Source organism: Stegodyphus dumicola, chromosome 8 (assembly GCF_044657685.1).
Source record: "Stegodyphus dumicola isolate Sdum_Otavi_A_Nest chromosome 8, ASM4465768v1".
Lineage (NCBI taxonomy): Eukaryota > Metazoa > Arthropoda > Arachnida > Araneae > Eresidae > Stegodyphus > Stegodyphus dumicola.
The window spans coordinates 54,129,537-54,145,342 of record NC_140775.1 but is presented as its reverse complement, the minus strand read 5'-3'; the positions used below and the strand labels follow the sequence as shown (position 1 = coordinate 54,145,342).

Genomic DNA, 15,806 nt, shown 5'->3' with positions numbered 1-15,806 from the left:
TGTGGGATGTTATTAGGATTTAAAGTCCTATATACTACATCCTCAGGACATCTCGTAATATCCCAGTTTCCTTCTAAACTTATCCTTCCGAGTGCTTAATGTCACATCCCAGTATATCCTTAGGACATCCTATCTAGATCCCACCGACAGCATATGGGATGTTATCAGGATTTGAAATACTAGTTACAATATCCCTTTAACCTCTTAAATACATACTCTCAACTGCTTAATGTTACATTCCAGTATATCCCCAGAAATCTTCTTTATATTCCAGTGAAAATGTGTGAAGGTGTTGTGATAACCTGAAACTTGCTTATTTTCCACAGATAGTCTCAGGTCCTCCATCTGTGGTTACTATGGAAAAATAAGAAATGTTAAGAATATTTATACAATTTATTTTTCTAATTTGAATTTCAATTTATTGAACAATTTTCAAATATATCTAAAACTGAGCAAGAGACTTGAAATGAATTATTAATACAAAATATTATAAGAGAAAATTTTGCTTTAAAATACTAAAAATCTTTCGATCATTCTTAACCATTCAATAGCCCAAAACTGAATTCTTCAATATCTTCATAATTCAATTATTCTACAAATTCAGTTCTGACTTCAGTTAATTTGTATTCAAAATTCAATAATAAAATTAAGCATTTAATTACCTTTAAACAGTGGACCAGACGTGACAGACAGACAGACAAAGTAGACAGATGTCTTGTTTTGCACCCGCTATGTCTTTCTGCACCGATAGGCGAAAAATCAAGCATAGGTGCGAAGGAAAGGTATATAGAAAGGGGGGAAATTTCGTATTTGAGGAGAGTAAAAAGGAACTTTGTACATTTTGTACGAGTTCAAAAGGCCAGGAAGAAAAGATTGGACAAAATAAAATTTAAAATAAATGGCCCAAAAATAATAGAGGAAAAAAAATAAAAGGGCCTATAGAAAGAAAAGGAAAAAAAGTAGAAAACGTCCTAACATACGATTGTGTCCATGAGTGTAGTTAAAAGGAGAAGAATCTGTCTTCATTTGCAATAAATAGTGTCTCACAGGTGTGTGTGTGTAGTGAGTGTGTATGGTAGTGGTGAATAAATGTGTTACTGGGAAAAAAAATATTGACGGTGTTAAAATGATTCGTATCAAGGTATTTAGCATGGAATACAAAGTAATATGTATGCATGCATCCTGAGATATCAACAAAAGTCATCCAACAAAAGTATATATTAATTTAACTAAAGTAATTTATGCTATTTTCGTTCCCAACATTTTCATACATTTTTCAAAAAACAGCGGCAGACAAACAACATAGAACCATATACAATACAAGACCACGACCGCACACACCAAAAAAAAAAAAATATATATATATATATATATATATACGTGTGTGTGTGTTAATTACTGAGTATATGTATTAAAAGCACAAATTAAACATAGTATTTATTAATTTAACTATCATAATTTATTACAAGATTAATTATTTTACTATCATAATTTATTACTAGTTAATTAATGCTAGTATAACACACTGAGGCACACTGTTATTTATATAAGCTCATAGTTCTAAGAATTTATTTAAGGCAGTGAGGAATAAACCATCTCTTACATATGGACATTTAACAGATAGCAAGGAACAGTATGAGAAAAAATCCGTGAGATATAATATTATTTAAAGGCGAAAATATATTTAAGCGAACTAAAAAAAAAATCCAAAAGATCCGAGAGGGAAATAGCGCGTTGCCCCAATTTTCCCTCTCACGAGATTCCTCAAAGCAAGATAAGAACAGTGGTGACAGACGTGAACTGATAACGTTGGCGTCTCTTTGAAATTGATTCACAAAGGAAGCCACAAGCAATGAGCAATTTAAAGTATTTTTTAATGCTAAAAACTGATGAAAAATTAAAATTTATTGATTTAAAGGCACTTATTTATAGAAATTTGATTTATTTTAGATGAAAGAAAAGTACTTATCTTAAAGTCCCAGGCTTAGTAACAGATAGCGTAGTAATCCAGGCGTAGTAAATCCTCACACTGTCCGCTGTTTTATTCTCGTCAACATCGGAGCGAAATTTTTTGGAAGGATATAGGTTTTGTATGAAAAAAAAACTATTTCAAAGTAATTTAATTGATAAGCATCAAGGGGAAAGGAATTTTTTTTTACTTTTTTACGGAGCGCTGCGAAGGTGCAGCCGATTGCCTCGGTGATCGCAGCGCCCTCGGACCAGACGTGTGTAAGTTTTGAAATTCTGAACTTAAGTCGGTTACGTTGACTGAATCATTATTGATGGCTACAATATGATTGAACAGTTCATGAGTTCGTCTTGCTATTTGCTGTAATGGAGCGGAAGTTTTTCAAATCAATTTTTTTATAGAAGATAGATAGCTTTCAAATTTAAATGCACTGTAATTATCTAACGGCCCAAACATTTTTACATCTTCGCAAATATGCAGTAGGCCGTGAACATTATGAGAAATATACTGTTTTCCATAATAAAGCCCAAAATTTACTAAGATATTTAATAGAAACTGTGCATATTCATCAATTTCCGTTTGATTCTGTATTTTTCATAAGTATTTTGCATAATACGAAGTAGTAAAAAATTATCATATAACTTTTTGTTAAAATTTTTAAATATATATATAAGTGGGTTAGTGTACAGTAAAAATTGACGGTATTCTGTAGCTTTCCAGTGTTTCAATTCATTGGTTTTTCTTGCAAATTCAATTGGTTCAATAAGACTTTAAAAACTGGTCAATTTTTTTAAAAATTAGTTCATTTTTATGTGGCAATGGTGCTTGTAAGATGCCGCCTTCGCCTACCCTAATAGTAATCATTTTTCGTACTACTCCTAAGCACGCAAGGCGCATAAAGTCTAACGGAATATTTATTAGTCCTATATATTTGAAATATTCCTTAAAATGGGATGATCGTCATCAGTTAGTTCTTCTTGAGACATAAAAATTCATATTTCGAATCACAGTTTGAAATGAAACTTAAAGAATATTTGCTAGCGCGAAAATTTGGCACAGGCTTTTTTCATAATTAAATGCTACTTCATCTTCTGACGAATCCGATAAGATACGTTGATTTATTATCCTATAAATCCGTCTTTTAGATATCTGAGATAATTTTTTTTAGTTCTGATCATTTTATCATCATTAACTTTTTGTTAAAATTTTTAAATATATATATAAGTGGGTTAGTGTACAGTAAAAATTGACGGTATTCTGTAGCTTTCCAGTGTTTCAATTCCTTGGTTTTTCTTGCAAATTCAATTGGTTCAATAAGACTTTAAAAACTGGTCAATTTTTTTAAAAATTAGTTCATTTTTATGTGGCAATGGTGCTTGTAAGATGCCGCCTTCGCCTACCCTAATAGTAATCATTTTTCGTACTACTCCTAAGCACGCAAGGCGCATAAAGTCTAACGGAATATTTATTAGTCCTATATATTTGGAATATTCCTTAAAATGGGATGATCGTCATGAGTTAGTTCTTCTTGAGACATAAAAATTCATATTTCGAATCACAGTTTGAAATGAAACTTAAAGAATATTTGCTAGCGCGAAAATTTGGCACAGGCTTTTTTCATAATTAAATGCTACTTCATCTTCTGACGAATCCGATAAGATACGTTGATTTATTATCCTATAAATCCGTCTTTTAGATATCTGAGATAATTTTTTTTAGTTCTGATCATTTTTGTAGACTAAAAGAAAAAATTTTAAAATTTACTTTTCGCACTTTCTCAATGTAACGCTTGTTTGAGGAGTCAGTTCTTAACTGGAACAGAATTTGGAACGACGGCAATTCTTCAGCAGAATAGCTGAATTCTAGAAATCAGAAAGTAAGTACGTGTACTTTTCCACTTTGTGCGATTCTTCAGCGGTATCCCTATTAAGGAGCAATTAACACCGTTGGTGGCATTCTGCGTCCTTTGTCGTGAAGGGATGTTTCCCTTGTAGGGGGATACAAAGAAGGGAAAGTCTGCCACGTTAACAAAAGAGAAATGTTCTTGGGGCATCGGCTACAGAAAAAGTGCTTAGAACATTCTGAGCAGAGCTCGGTTTCGCAAAAGTAAAGAAAAGTTGTGCCGCAGTTTTAAGAAAATTGATAGTAATGAAAACAAAGATTTAAGATTTTCAACTTCAATTGTTATTTATAGTATAAAATAAAGCAATAAAATTGCTGAGTTTAAAGAATGCGTTTAATTTAAAAATTAAATCTTTTTAATTTAAAGTTTGAACATTTATTTAATCCGTTATCTAATTTTGAGTTTTCATAACAACATTTGACATTGTGTTATTTGCTTTAAAGAAACGTGTTTACTGTATTTTCTGGATGTTACAAATAAATTAATAAAGTAGTAATTATTATTAAATTATGAGGAGTTATGTAGCATTGCCGGCATAACGTATAAGATTGGAGAGTGCTGGATATATTTTTACTCGCTTTGTTTAGAAAAGACCGGATATTTGTATGGTTAAAGAGCTCTCTGAGGTAGCAAAGTGAGGTTTGAGGAGGGTAAGAACTTAATGTTATTTCTTCCCATTCTTAAACCTCATTTTACTATTACAGAAAAGTAAAAAATAAGTTACTTCTTACCTCAATCGCTTTGAAAGACTAATTCTCATTAGAACTTGCCAGAAAATGAACGAAAAACTGCAATGAATTTTTTAGCCCAATAAAATTATTCTTCTGTCTGTAAACTCAAATTAAAGCAAAATAAACATCGTACAGACTAGTTTTTAACTGCGTCTGTAAACTAAAATTTCGTATATGTAGAATAGTAATCCATAGAGTAAGATTTCGATTCTTATAATATGACTTGAGTGTGGTACAAGGTTACTTTATTTTAATATTTTCAGATATCAGCTTCCATAAAAAGTAAATACTGAAGATATCTGAGAAACAACATCCTCAGGAAACCTTCATATATCCCGGGACATTATGACTTGAACAGGACATCCTTAAGATGTTGATTTACGATGTCCTCAGGATATCTGAAACTCAACATCCTGAGGAGATCTTCATATATCCCGGGACATTGAGACTTGAATAGTATATCCTCAGGATGTTGACTTACGAAGTCCTCAGGATCTTTAAAATTGCACGAATGTTCCTTTCGCTCTGGAGTAAGTACGTGTGAAAGGGTATGGATTTGTCACGTAATACTTTCAAAGTATTCTTGTAATCCGTCGAGTTCTTCACATGGACGTGAACGCTCCTGTTCTTCACACTATAATCGTATGCCTCTGCACAGCACTTTTGCAGTAGCTTATCTACTTGCAGCCAATCAGTCACTTCGCTTTGGAAGACTAGGGTAGGGGGTGTTTCTACTGCACTTGCTCCGCCTACGTCGCTTTAGGGATCTTCTCCTACTAATGTGTCGAATCTGTTTGCCTGCGTTACTTCCATGGGTTCAGGAACTTCAGGCTGCTTGACGGAATTCCGGGGCTGCTTCCATTCAGTGTCAGAGTCATCAGCTTTCATTGTAGATTCTCCATCAGGCTTCGGCTTTTTCTTCTCTTAATCGTCACCGTTCTGGGAGGCTCCACAGCTCGCAAGTCAGTCTGATTCTGCTTTGAATTTTCTCCATAAATTTCTTTCAACTTTGTTGGATCTAATTTAGATAACAGTATTCGCAGATGTTCATCGGAAAGCGTTGGCCGAGTAGAAGTAGCGGGTCCTTTTTTTGGCGGTACAGCTAAAATAAAAATATATGGAACGTTTCACGATTTTGCGTGTCATCCTGTCTACGAAATTAAAGGTGAGTTAGTTAGACAAGGATTCAAGATTCGTAAAGTAGTGCAGCGGACAAAAAATAGGATTTGGGCTCCCATGCCCTTATTTCAAGTACAGTTATTCAAAAATGAAGTATTCGATCATATCCATAAATTGACTGCCCTGTGTCTGTTTTTCCTTTCGGTGGAAAAATATGTTTCTACATTCCAAGTTCCGCAGTGCTTTAACTGCCAGAAATGGCACCACTCCTCGGAGAATTTTCATGTTTCCCCACGATGCGTGAAATGCGCTGGACATCATAGACTCAGGACTACGATAAAGGACGCTTGGATGTCCCTAAGTGCTGCAACTGCGGAAAAAAGGGTCACTCAGCCTCGTATAGGGGTTGCGAAAAATTTCCTAGCCTTAAGAGACCTAAAATGCCTTCTTCTAATCGCCATAATGATGTGAGTTATGCTCAGTCTTTAAAAAATCGGGTATTGAAGAACAAAATGCCAGTAATCTTTTCGGAACCTGCTGCTATGGATTTAAATTTTTCTATAAATCTCACCAACGGTGGAAATGACATAAATTCTAGTAGTTTGTCAAACGGTAGTAATCTTATGGAATTACTGGAAATAATGAAAATTCAATCTGAATTTCAAAGAGCATGTGGAACCTATATAATATACACTAATATATTTAACTTTTGACACCATCTCTTGCTTTGGTTCGGACTGCTGGGTATTTTTTGCACTCCTTAATTTTTGCTTCACCCTAGTTACAGTTTACTTCTCATCTTACTTGCACTCTCTAGCCTAATTTGAGTGTCGCCAATGGTGTAGCCCCGAAACATACCATCGACGACTTTTTCCGCTTTCTACACTGTTCCTGATCGATGTGATAGATTTTATGTCTACTTCGAAAACTCTATAATTGCTTTTCCTTACGACTTCTTCAACCTAATGTTCTCCCTCTTCTATGCTGAGACATTACCAGATCTAAAATCGTCAACATTGTTAGCCTGGCATAGCGCTACCGCGCGGCTGCCTGACGTTTGCGAACTGCGTTCGTCTGAGTCGACGGGCCAATGCTGAAAAAAAGCAAGAGCCTTATATTCTTCGGAGAACAGCCTTGACGCTAAACAAGGAAAAAACAGCTCATTATGGTTAAGGCTCCTATGAAGAGTAGTCTCCAGTAACTCTAATTATGATAGATCAGAATATGGTTGTCATCCGATGACGTATTTCGTCTAGGGAGACAGCTGTGATACTGTTTCCCTGCTGAGGGATAGTAGCCTATCGGGGTACGTATTGAATAAATGATAATAAGCGTTAATAACATTATAAATCGTTTCATTTATAATGTTATTAACGCTGTATAACAAAGAGTGTTAATTAAAAATAGCACATAATTGAATAAAATATAATTCTAGGTATAATTATTGAAAAGCAAACCAAAGAGGTAGCTAATAAAACTGAAATAAATCCTTGAAATATTCAGTAATAGCATTTTAAAGGCTTTAATGATATATGTACGCACTTAAATTTCGCACTATATCTTTATGATTTCCAACACATTACTTTATAACAAGCGATTTCATTGTGAATTTAGTATATTTTTACTGGAAAATACATGCATGGAACATACGCATGCTTCATTGCCGTAACGCGGTGTTTTGAGTTCACAAATGTAGCTGCTGCTTGTTAGGTAGGTTTCATTTTCAGATAGTGGAGGAAATTACGAACCTTCCCTCCTTTTATTCTAACCTCCATGATCTATTCTAACCTCATGGTCGTTCTATGGATTTTCAAAAAGAAATATGTACGGTGCAGTAAGAACATCAGTTGTAATACGTACTTTTAAGAATAAGTTACGTGTAGACCTAATAAGTTAAGAGTACGATTTATCTTTCAATAAATTTTGTTAAAACGCTTTACGAGTGATTAGTTAAAATACAGAAGAAGCTAACATATCGAATGCAGCAATGTTATTCTTCGGAGAACAGCCTTTATGGCGCTAATTTGGCTCCTTTAAAAATGTGCGACATTTTATCATGCCAACGAAATAAACAAAGCAAAATAAACAACGGATGCATATTTTTTAGTCTTTTCGTGCTCTCGATCTGGCAACAGCGATGTTGTTTACCATGGAAAGCACGGAGATGGTGGAAAGTTTAGTTTGAGATGTTAGAACGTATACTCTCGTATTAGTGACGTTTGATATATGTTAATTATTTCTGTTTCTGAAGACATTACCTCGATAAATAGTCTTATCTATATAATGTATATTTAGCTAACATATTATTGTCCTCTTGAAGCTAAAATTAACGACTCCAAAAAGTTATGAAGTTTTCACTCGAGTTGCTGTCATCTGTTGATATGGTATAAATGTTTCTAAATAATAGATATATTGCAACTAAGAGATATTTATAGGTACAGAATAATAAAGGTAATAAAATTTCATTTTATGGCTCAATATTTTTAATCATGCTTTACTTTCTTTTGCAGATTAATCAAAACCTCCGTCACAGTAGTTCACATACATTTCTTCATTTCTTAATAATCTTCTAAGTAAAACTGAATGTTTTTTTATTAACTTTTCGTTACTTTACCATCTGCAGGAAAAGATATAGTGAACGCTTTACGAGAATTGAAATGACAAATTCTCCGTTTCGGATAGTGCACACAACATGCCCCTTCGACCAAACTTCATTGCAGCAACATGCTTTTAACAGTAAGTCGAGATTCAGCCTGGACACTGATTCTCAGCATATGTGTATCAGGAGGGAGCCTGGAATGTGATACCTTGTCTCCTTTATCAGGGAAAAAGATCATCACATAGTGGAAGTGTAATGGTTTGGGCAGGTATTGTGTTAGATAGCTGTAACCCCTGTATGTGTTTCCTACATGTGTGTGAGAAAGGCTTTCTGAATGTTACGAGGTATAGACTGGAGATCTAAGAGCCCTATGTTCAACTTTTCAGAAACACAGTTGGAATATAGCGCTCATCCATATTGGGCTTAGCTAGTCGATGATTATCTGGAAAGTGAGAATATTCACTGCAGGGATTGACCAGCCAGATCTCCTGACCTTAACCCTAAAGAGCATATCTGAGATGCTCTTGAAAGGCCAGTTTCACCTTGCCATCCTGATGCTGAAAATTGCCTTGCACCAGGAGTGGGATCGACTGGCACAGGGAATCCTCAACTGCCTCTTGTTTGGTATGTCTTCGCGCTGCCCGATCTGTTTGTCTATGAGAGGGGACTATACCTTATATTAGATTTCTTTTCAATTCGATATTAATTTGTGGATTTTAGACATCCTTGCATTCTGAGCTCTACTAATAATCATGTGTTCATCAAGTGACTTTTGAATGATACTTCTCTTTCTCTGTTATAAACATATATTCGTATTAAATTTCATTAAAATCTGTTCACTAGCTTTTGAGAAATTTGTTGTAATGTGCAGATTTTCTTAATTTTGCATACGAGTCTATTTCTCCCTGTAAGCATTTTTTTAAATTTATTATAATTTATCTAATAATGTAAAAACTATATTTTTTTTTTTTTTTAATTATTATTCAGAAGTTAGAAATAATATTCTGTTTGATGCCAAATTGTTTCCTTGGTTTTCATCTTCTGAGGACTTAAAAATCGGCTTTTAAGCAATTTTTTTTAATATTTATTTATATATATAGAGAGAGAGAGAGATAGGTCAATAGATAGATGTAAAAGTTAAGCCAAAGTTTAAGAAATGTTGAAATTAAGATTATTAAAGTCATGCAATGTGCTGCAAAATTAATTAAATAATCAAAAGTAGGTAACTAACATTCTAAGAAGTACACAAATCAAAACAAAAACAAATAAAAAAATATATAAAATAACTGAAAATTTCTTTGTAATTTTCAAGGAGTAGCTGAAAAATTTTCAACTGGCCTGAATCATATCTGGATCTCTAAAAATTCTGAAAAATTTTTTTTTTAAATTTACAACAGAAAATAAGGTTATTAAAAATATTTTTAATGAGATTTAAAATGAATGATATAGAATAAAATTAAAATTTTTTTTTAATCTATCATCTATTTTTTTAATCATTTTTTAATCTATCATAAATCTGCTCCAATAATGATGGTTCTATGGTTTTAACTTTAGCAGTTTTGCTGTTTCATGGGTTTTAACGTATATTAAGTGAATATTAATTTGCCTAATTATTTTTTATTTAGCACATTTGTTTCTGTGGTTTCTGTCTGGTGCTTTCTATCTTTATACTGTTCTAATTTTTTACAGTATTATTTGCTTCTAGTCAAATTATATTTTTCTTTTTTTTTTTTTTTTTTTTTTTTTTTTCCCAACTTTATTCTATAATATTCTTTTGAAATATTTTTAAAAATTTGAATTTTATATTATGCCCAAAGGGGCTTTTTTTAATATTTTGTGTGTTACCTTTATTTATTAAGTATCATGGTCTTCTCTTTTTAAAATCACTTATCTGTCTATATTATTCATGTATGTTAATTTTTTTTCTTATATCTCATTATAATGGGAAAAATTTATAACTTCTGACATAAATATTTATTGTAATACTTATTAGATGATAAAGTTGAAATGCATTAGCATTTGTTGCATGAATACTAGGCTTGATTCTTAATTAAATCTGGAATTGTTAGTAGGCTTTTAAACTTTGCTTTTATCCATATGTCACATTTTTACAATTCGTTCTGTGTAAATAAAGTTTTTACTATCAAATGCATATGTAGCTAATGGCAGATCAGGAAATTTAGTGAATAAATATAATTTTATAGTTATGCATTAAGTAAATAATTTTAATATTGTACTTTAATATTCAATTTTTATATATGATTCCCTGTTGTTATTTTTCTAGGAGGTCCCATGATGAATGGGTGCAAGATTTTGCTTTTTTAATTCATCTAATAAATAAACTGATGGAGAAATCTGTAACCAGTCAGATAATTTTTCTTACAGTCCAGAATAATCCAACAAATGGTGATTGTTTGACTTTGCTTGCAGATTCCCAACAACCAAATGTTCTGCAGTCCCGAACTTCTGTAAAGGATACATCATCAGTGCCAAATTCCACATCATTTGGTAACTATTTTTTTTTTTTTTTTTTTTTTTTTTTTTTTTTTAAGAAAGATTTCTTTGATTAAAACTATCTCTTGATACATCAAATGTTACACAATTATGCAGAGCTTTGCAAAGGAATTGAAAATCTGTGCTCTTACTGTGTTTTATATTGTTATAGCCAATTTATTCTAAATATATTTTCACTCTGTTTTTGCAAAATTCCATACTCAAGAAGATTTCTGTTATGAGTAACCCAATTTGCAGCATTCCATGCTCACAAAAGATCTCCAATAAAAAACAAAAGGTTTTTGATAGGTTTAATTTGTAATTAAATATATTAATATCAAGAAATAGTATATATTGTGCATCCAATTGCATATATTATTTTGTATGTAACAAATTTAAAGACAAAAAGAATTTTTGATGTATTTTAATGCATTTTAAGGTTGATCTTTACATTATGGTAACTTGGCGATTTTTTGGCGAAAATTTGGCAACCAACTCTCCTACAGCAACCCTCTATTTTTTTCCCCCGCCGCCATTTTGTCTTCACGAAGTAAAGACATGTTTCTTTTCTTTTTATCTACTGAACACTTCTTCCAACAATCTACTAGCCGAATTACACTTATGCTAGAAATTTTATCAAACAAAACTGCTTAATCATGACAAATATTCACTGCAAAATTGGGAAAAAGTGCACAATACCATACTCCTTACGCGTTTTTCAAAATAACACATACACATAAACCATGTACACGCCGACTTATTTTTACTTAAAAAAACATCCCAGAATTGCACAAAAATGGCATTGCGCACACTCTTCATTATATCCATGTACACTGCTTTTTTCTCATAAATTAGAAAAATTTCACGAAAATACATGACATTTTTCTCAATCTTTAAACCCGGTAAAAAGAACATATATGAAATTACCTGATTGCGAAGAAGTATTTACCCTTTCCAAATATGAACATTTCCACATATAAAATAAATAAAATATCCAAAAACTTTTACCTCTAAATCATCTATTATATTATAATTTTTTTTCCAACAAATTCATACCGCAACCATTACAAATACTTAGTGTCAGATATTTAAATTATTTCCATGCACGTTTACTTCAACTAAAACGTATACCAAATTCCTACAAACATAAAATTCACAAAATAACTTTCATTTCATTAAAATATAATTAAATTCAAAAACACTACTTAAAATATAAATGAGCACATACATTAAATTAATAAAAATTACCTTACAATCCTAATTACTTTAAACTAAATCATTGCTAATAACAATTTTCCCAATAATACCAAATTCCTTTCCACCTTACATTTAGAACAATGCATAAAAATAATATCCTCAAATAATTAAAAATACTAACTTACCTAATCTTCTTCAGAATCTTGATTACATGTCCGATAAACTTTTCTTTAAAATTTTAAAATCATACTTATATTTCACAGCAAGGTACCAGGTAAAATAAATAACTTAATAAAACATCTTTATTTCTATCTCGCACAACCTTAAACAAACATTTATTACTACCCTTTTCAATACCACTAAATACCCATTTCGAATTCACTTTAGTTATGGCCATGGGATCGAAAAATTAACCAACACTGTTTCACACAACACAGAATAAAGCCAAATACAAAATTTCCAGATTTTTTCCCGATTTCTCCCCTTTTCCGATTAAAGAACTGTAATTCGTTCATTAATATCACATGACATATCCCATGATCTCTCATTTCCCTCACACAAAATAATGCGTAATCGGAACTGAGTACTGCTCACATTATTAGCAAAGTCCCAGGTAGTAACCTTTATCGCCTCCAAAATGTCGCCAAACTACCAGTTACCATATTGTAAAGATCAACTCATTTTAATATAGTTTTTGACATAACAAATTTTGTAAACTATTAAATTACATTATTAACTCTAGATAAATCACTTACACACAATATTGCTTTCATCTTAATTTTTCTATTCCTATAGAAATATAGGTCCTAATTTTTTTATATATTATAATTTTTTTATATATATTTTTATATAGGTCCTAATTTTTTTATTTGCTTATGCTGTATGTTTGTATTACTGAACCTTTAAAGGAAATAAAATTCTGGTTTTTCTAGCATTATCATCCTCCAGTTAAAATTATCTTCAATTTTCAAAATGGCAATAAATAACCCATGCATGTGCATACCACATACATGTTTGTACTTTTAGATACTTTATATTAACACACTTTTCTAAACAATATCCACTGATTGTAAAAATGTAAATATTGATTATATAGGTTCCTCCCTCCCAATAAAATTTCTTGTTTCTTATAAAGTGATATACATGAGTCGGAAAGATAGCCAAAGAAATGCTTCAAAATTCTGCCAAAAACTGCTGTTTTAAATTGTTACGTTATTCTTAAAGTTAACTGCAGAATTCACATAAAACCTGAAGTAATCAATCTTAAAATTCTCATTTGTTCATCAAGCTGCTTTTTCTAGTTTGTTTAAGGAAAGCAATTCCTTTGAAAGAAATGATAATTTTAAGTTGATATGTTTACTATCCTGAGATTTGAAGCATCTTTTTTTCTTTTTTTTTTTAAATGTCTCACTAATTATATCAAGTAGACATAAAGTAAAAAATTCTTTGACATTTGTAATGCTAATAATTTTTATTAGCATTATATCATATATTTACAAAAGAAATTTCAATATTAATTATATTTTGAGCTTTAGATGATTTCAGTTGTATGGATTAAAGAATGCTAATTATGTCTGAGTGAAAACAAATTTTTATAAATAATTATTTATATAATTTTTTATACTTATTTTTGAAATGTTAATTTATATTTTTATCATGTATTTAAGAATATAACAATGTTCTTAATTGTTTCTCCTAGAAAAGCTTGCCAAACGAAGAAGCATATATGTATGTACTTTTTGCCAGGTGTTTTCTACATCTGATGAAGCAGTTGCTGAACATATAGCTTCTGTTCACAATGTGTCATTACCAGTTGGAACAAGACCTGAAAATTTTGTTTCGAGGTTACAAGCATTGCCTAGTACGTTCATTTTTAATTTAGTTTTCTGAGAAAGAAAAGCTATACAGCAAACCTTTGCCACATGTGTTTTTGTATGTATGTGTTATTTTAATTGTCTTCATTTAATTTGTTCGGTGCAAGAATTTCAGTTATGTGCAGCATCAGTCATGTCGCAATAGTCGCCTTTAATGACCAGTTTGAAAATTCATTCATTGAAGAAGTCACATAATACAGTCAAAAGTCGTTAATCAAGACTCGTCGGGACTTCGGCGATTCTGGATTATCGATTTTTCCAGATTATAGATCATCAGTTTAAATCTGGTAAGATGGCATGCAGAAATTATAAAATTAAAAATATGAAACCATAATTTATGAAATAAAGAACAATTATGATCTAAACGGTATCAAAATTTACAAAAAAAAAAAAAAAAGCTTAATATTTACTTGTTTACTTTATTAAACATTTCTTTCAATGTAAGTTGTTTAAGTTGCTTTGTTTTATGTGATAATACCTTCTCTTTAATTCTATAAACAGACATAATTTCTTCTTCAGTTACAAAATTCCGCTGTTCAAGTCCTATAATTGCTGTGTCGAGAATACTGACTAATTTGTCAATCGAAATTTTTTCGTTTTCAATAACCTCCTATCGGAAGCGAATTATAATGACGAGGAATTTGATTTAAATCATATCAAAGACGGAGTACATCGAGATGAAATACTACATTTAGTAAGGAATTATAAACCAAATAAAATAAAAACATCTGCCCTGAAGATAAGGATAGTGCTGACAGATCAACTTCCAATTCATTGCACGCCGCGGCATTAAAGATAAACAAAGGATATGCCTTTATCCATTTTTTGCAGCAATTCCACTTTTTGTTTAATAGACTTCGAAACATACTTTCTCTTTGTAGATCCTTTATATATTAGTAAATATATATCAGAAATTCTATTTGATATAATCGAAAGTTGAAGCTTACTTTTATAAAATTGCTCTAACAGTCTGCAAAAAATAATAAGCCAAATCCAATTCGAAGATTAAGGAACAACGCAATCTGCAACATTAAGTGAATTAGATAATTTTAGCTTAGCTTATACCGTCCGTTATACATTAAACGCGCATTCATAAACGTATTTTGTGCACGCGAATGCATATTCGCAGCCGTAAAGGTCAACGCGATGCATGCGCAGAAAGTTTGTAGCTTTGAGGTCCGGATTATGGGTGTCCGAATTAATGACTTTTGACTGTACTTAGAACAACAAAATTTGAGCTTTAAATTTCTCCTAATTCTCATTGGTGCTCCAAAACACGGTGCTGAAGCTTTCATAGCAATGCATCCAAATGTAGAGGTTTTGTTTACAAAGTTCTTGTTTTACATTGCTATTGATTCTTTGCAAAATAGGAAAATTTTCAAATTCTATAGCTACTATATGTTTCCACTACAAATGTTTTCTATTACTATTCATATATTATCATCTACATCAAAAAAGCAAACATTGCGATTGTTATTTAGCTGCACAAATACTGTAACAGGGACTGACATACACTGAAGTGACAAAAGTCAATGGATACCTCCTAATATTTTGTCGGTCCTTCTTTTGCCCAGCGAAGTGCAGCAACTCGACGTGGCATGGACTCAACAAGTCGTTGGAAGTCCCCTGCAGGAATATTGAGCCATGCTGCCTCTATAGACGTCCATAATTGTGAAAGTGTTGACGGTGCAGGGTTTTGGGCACGAACTGACCTCTCGATGATGTCCCATAAATGTTCGATGGGATTCATGTCAGGCAATCTAGGTGGCCAGATCATTCGCTGAAATTGTCCAGAATGTTCTTCTAACCAATCGCGAACAATTGTGGCTCGGTGACATGGCGCATTGTCATCCATAAAAATTCCATCGTTGTTTGAGTATGTGAAGTCCATGAATGGCTGTAAATGATCTCCAAGTAGCTG

At 31.9% G+C, this 15,806-nt stretch overlaps 1 protein-coding gene across 1 annotated transcript in view; it reads left to right on the top strand.

The window, feature by feature from the left end:
• The first annotated feature begins 7,857 nt into the window (after positions 1-7,857).
• The window catches only part of LOC118191789 (uncharacterized), a 49,012-nt gene continuing 41,063 nt past the window's right edge, over positions 7,858-15,806 (top strand). Inside the window, exons 1-3 of the mRNA XM_035362635.2 lie at positions 7,858-8,173; positions 10,606-10,829; positions 13,711-13,872. Of these exons, the coding sequence (XP_035218526.1) occupies positions 10,667-10,829; positions 13,711-13,872 (325 nt within the window). The 5' untranslated portion in view covers positions 7,858-8,173; positions 10,606-10,666. The remainder of the gene's footprint in view (positions 8,174-10,605; positions 10,830-13,710; positions 13,873-15,806) is intronic.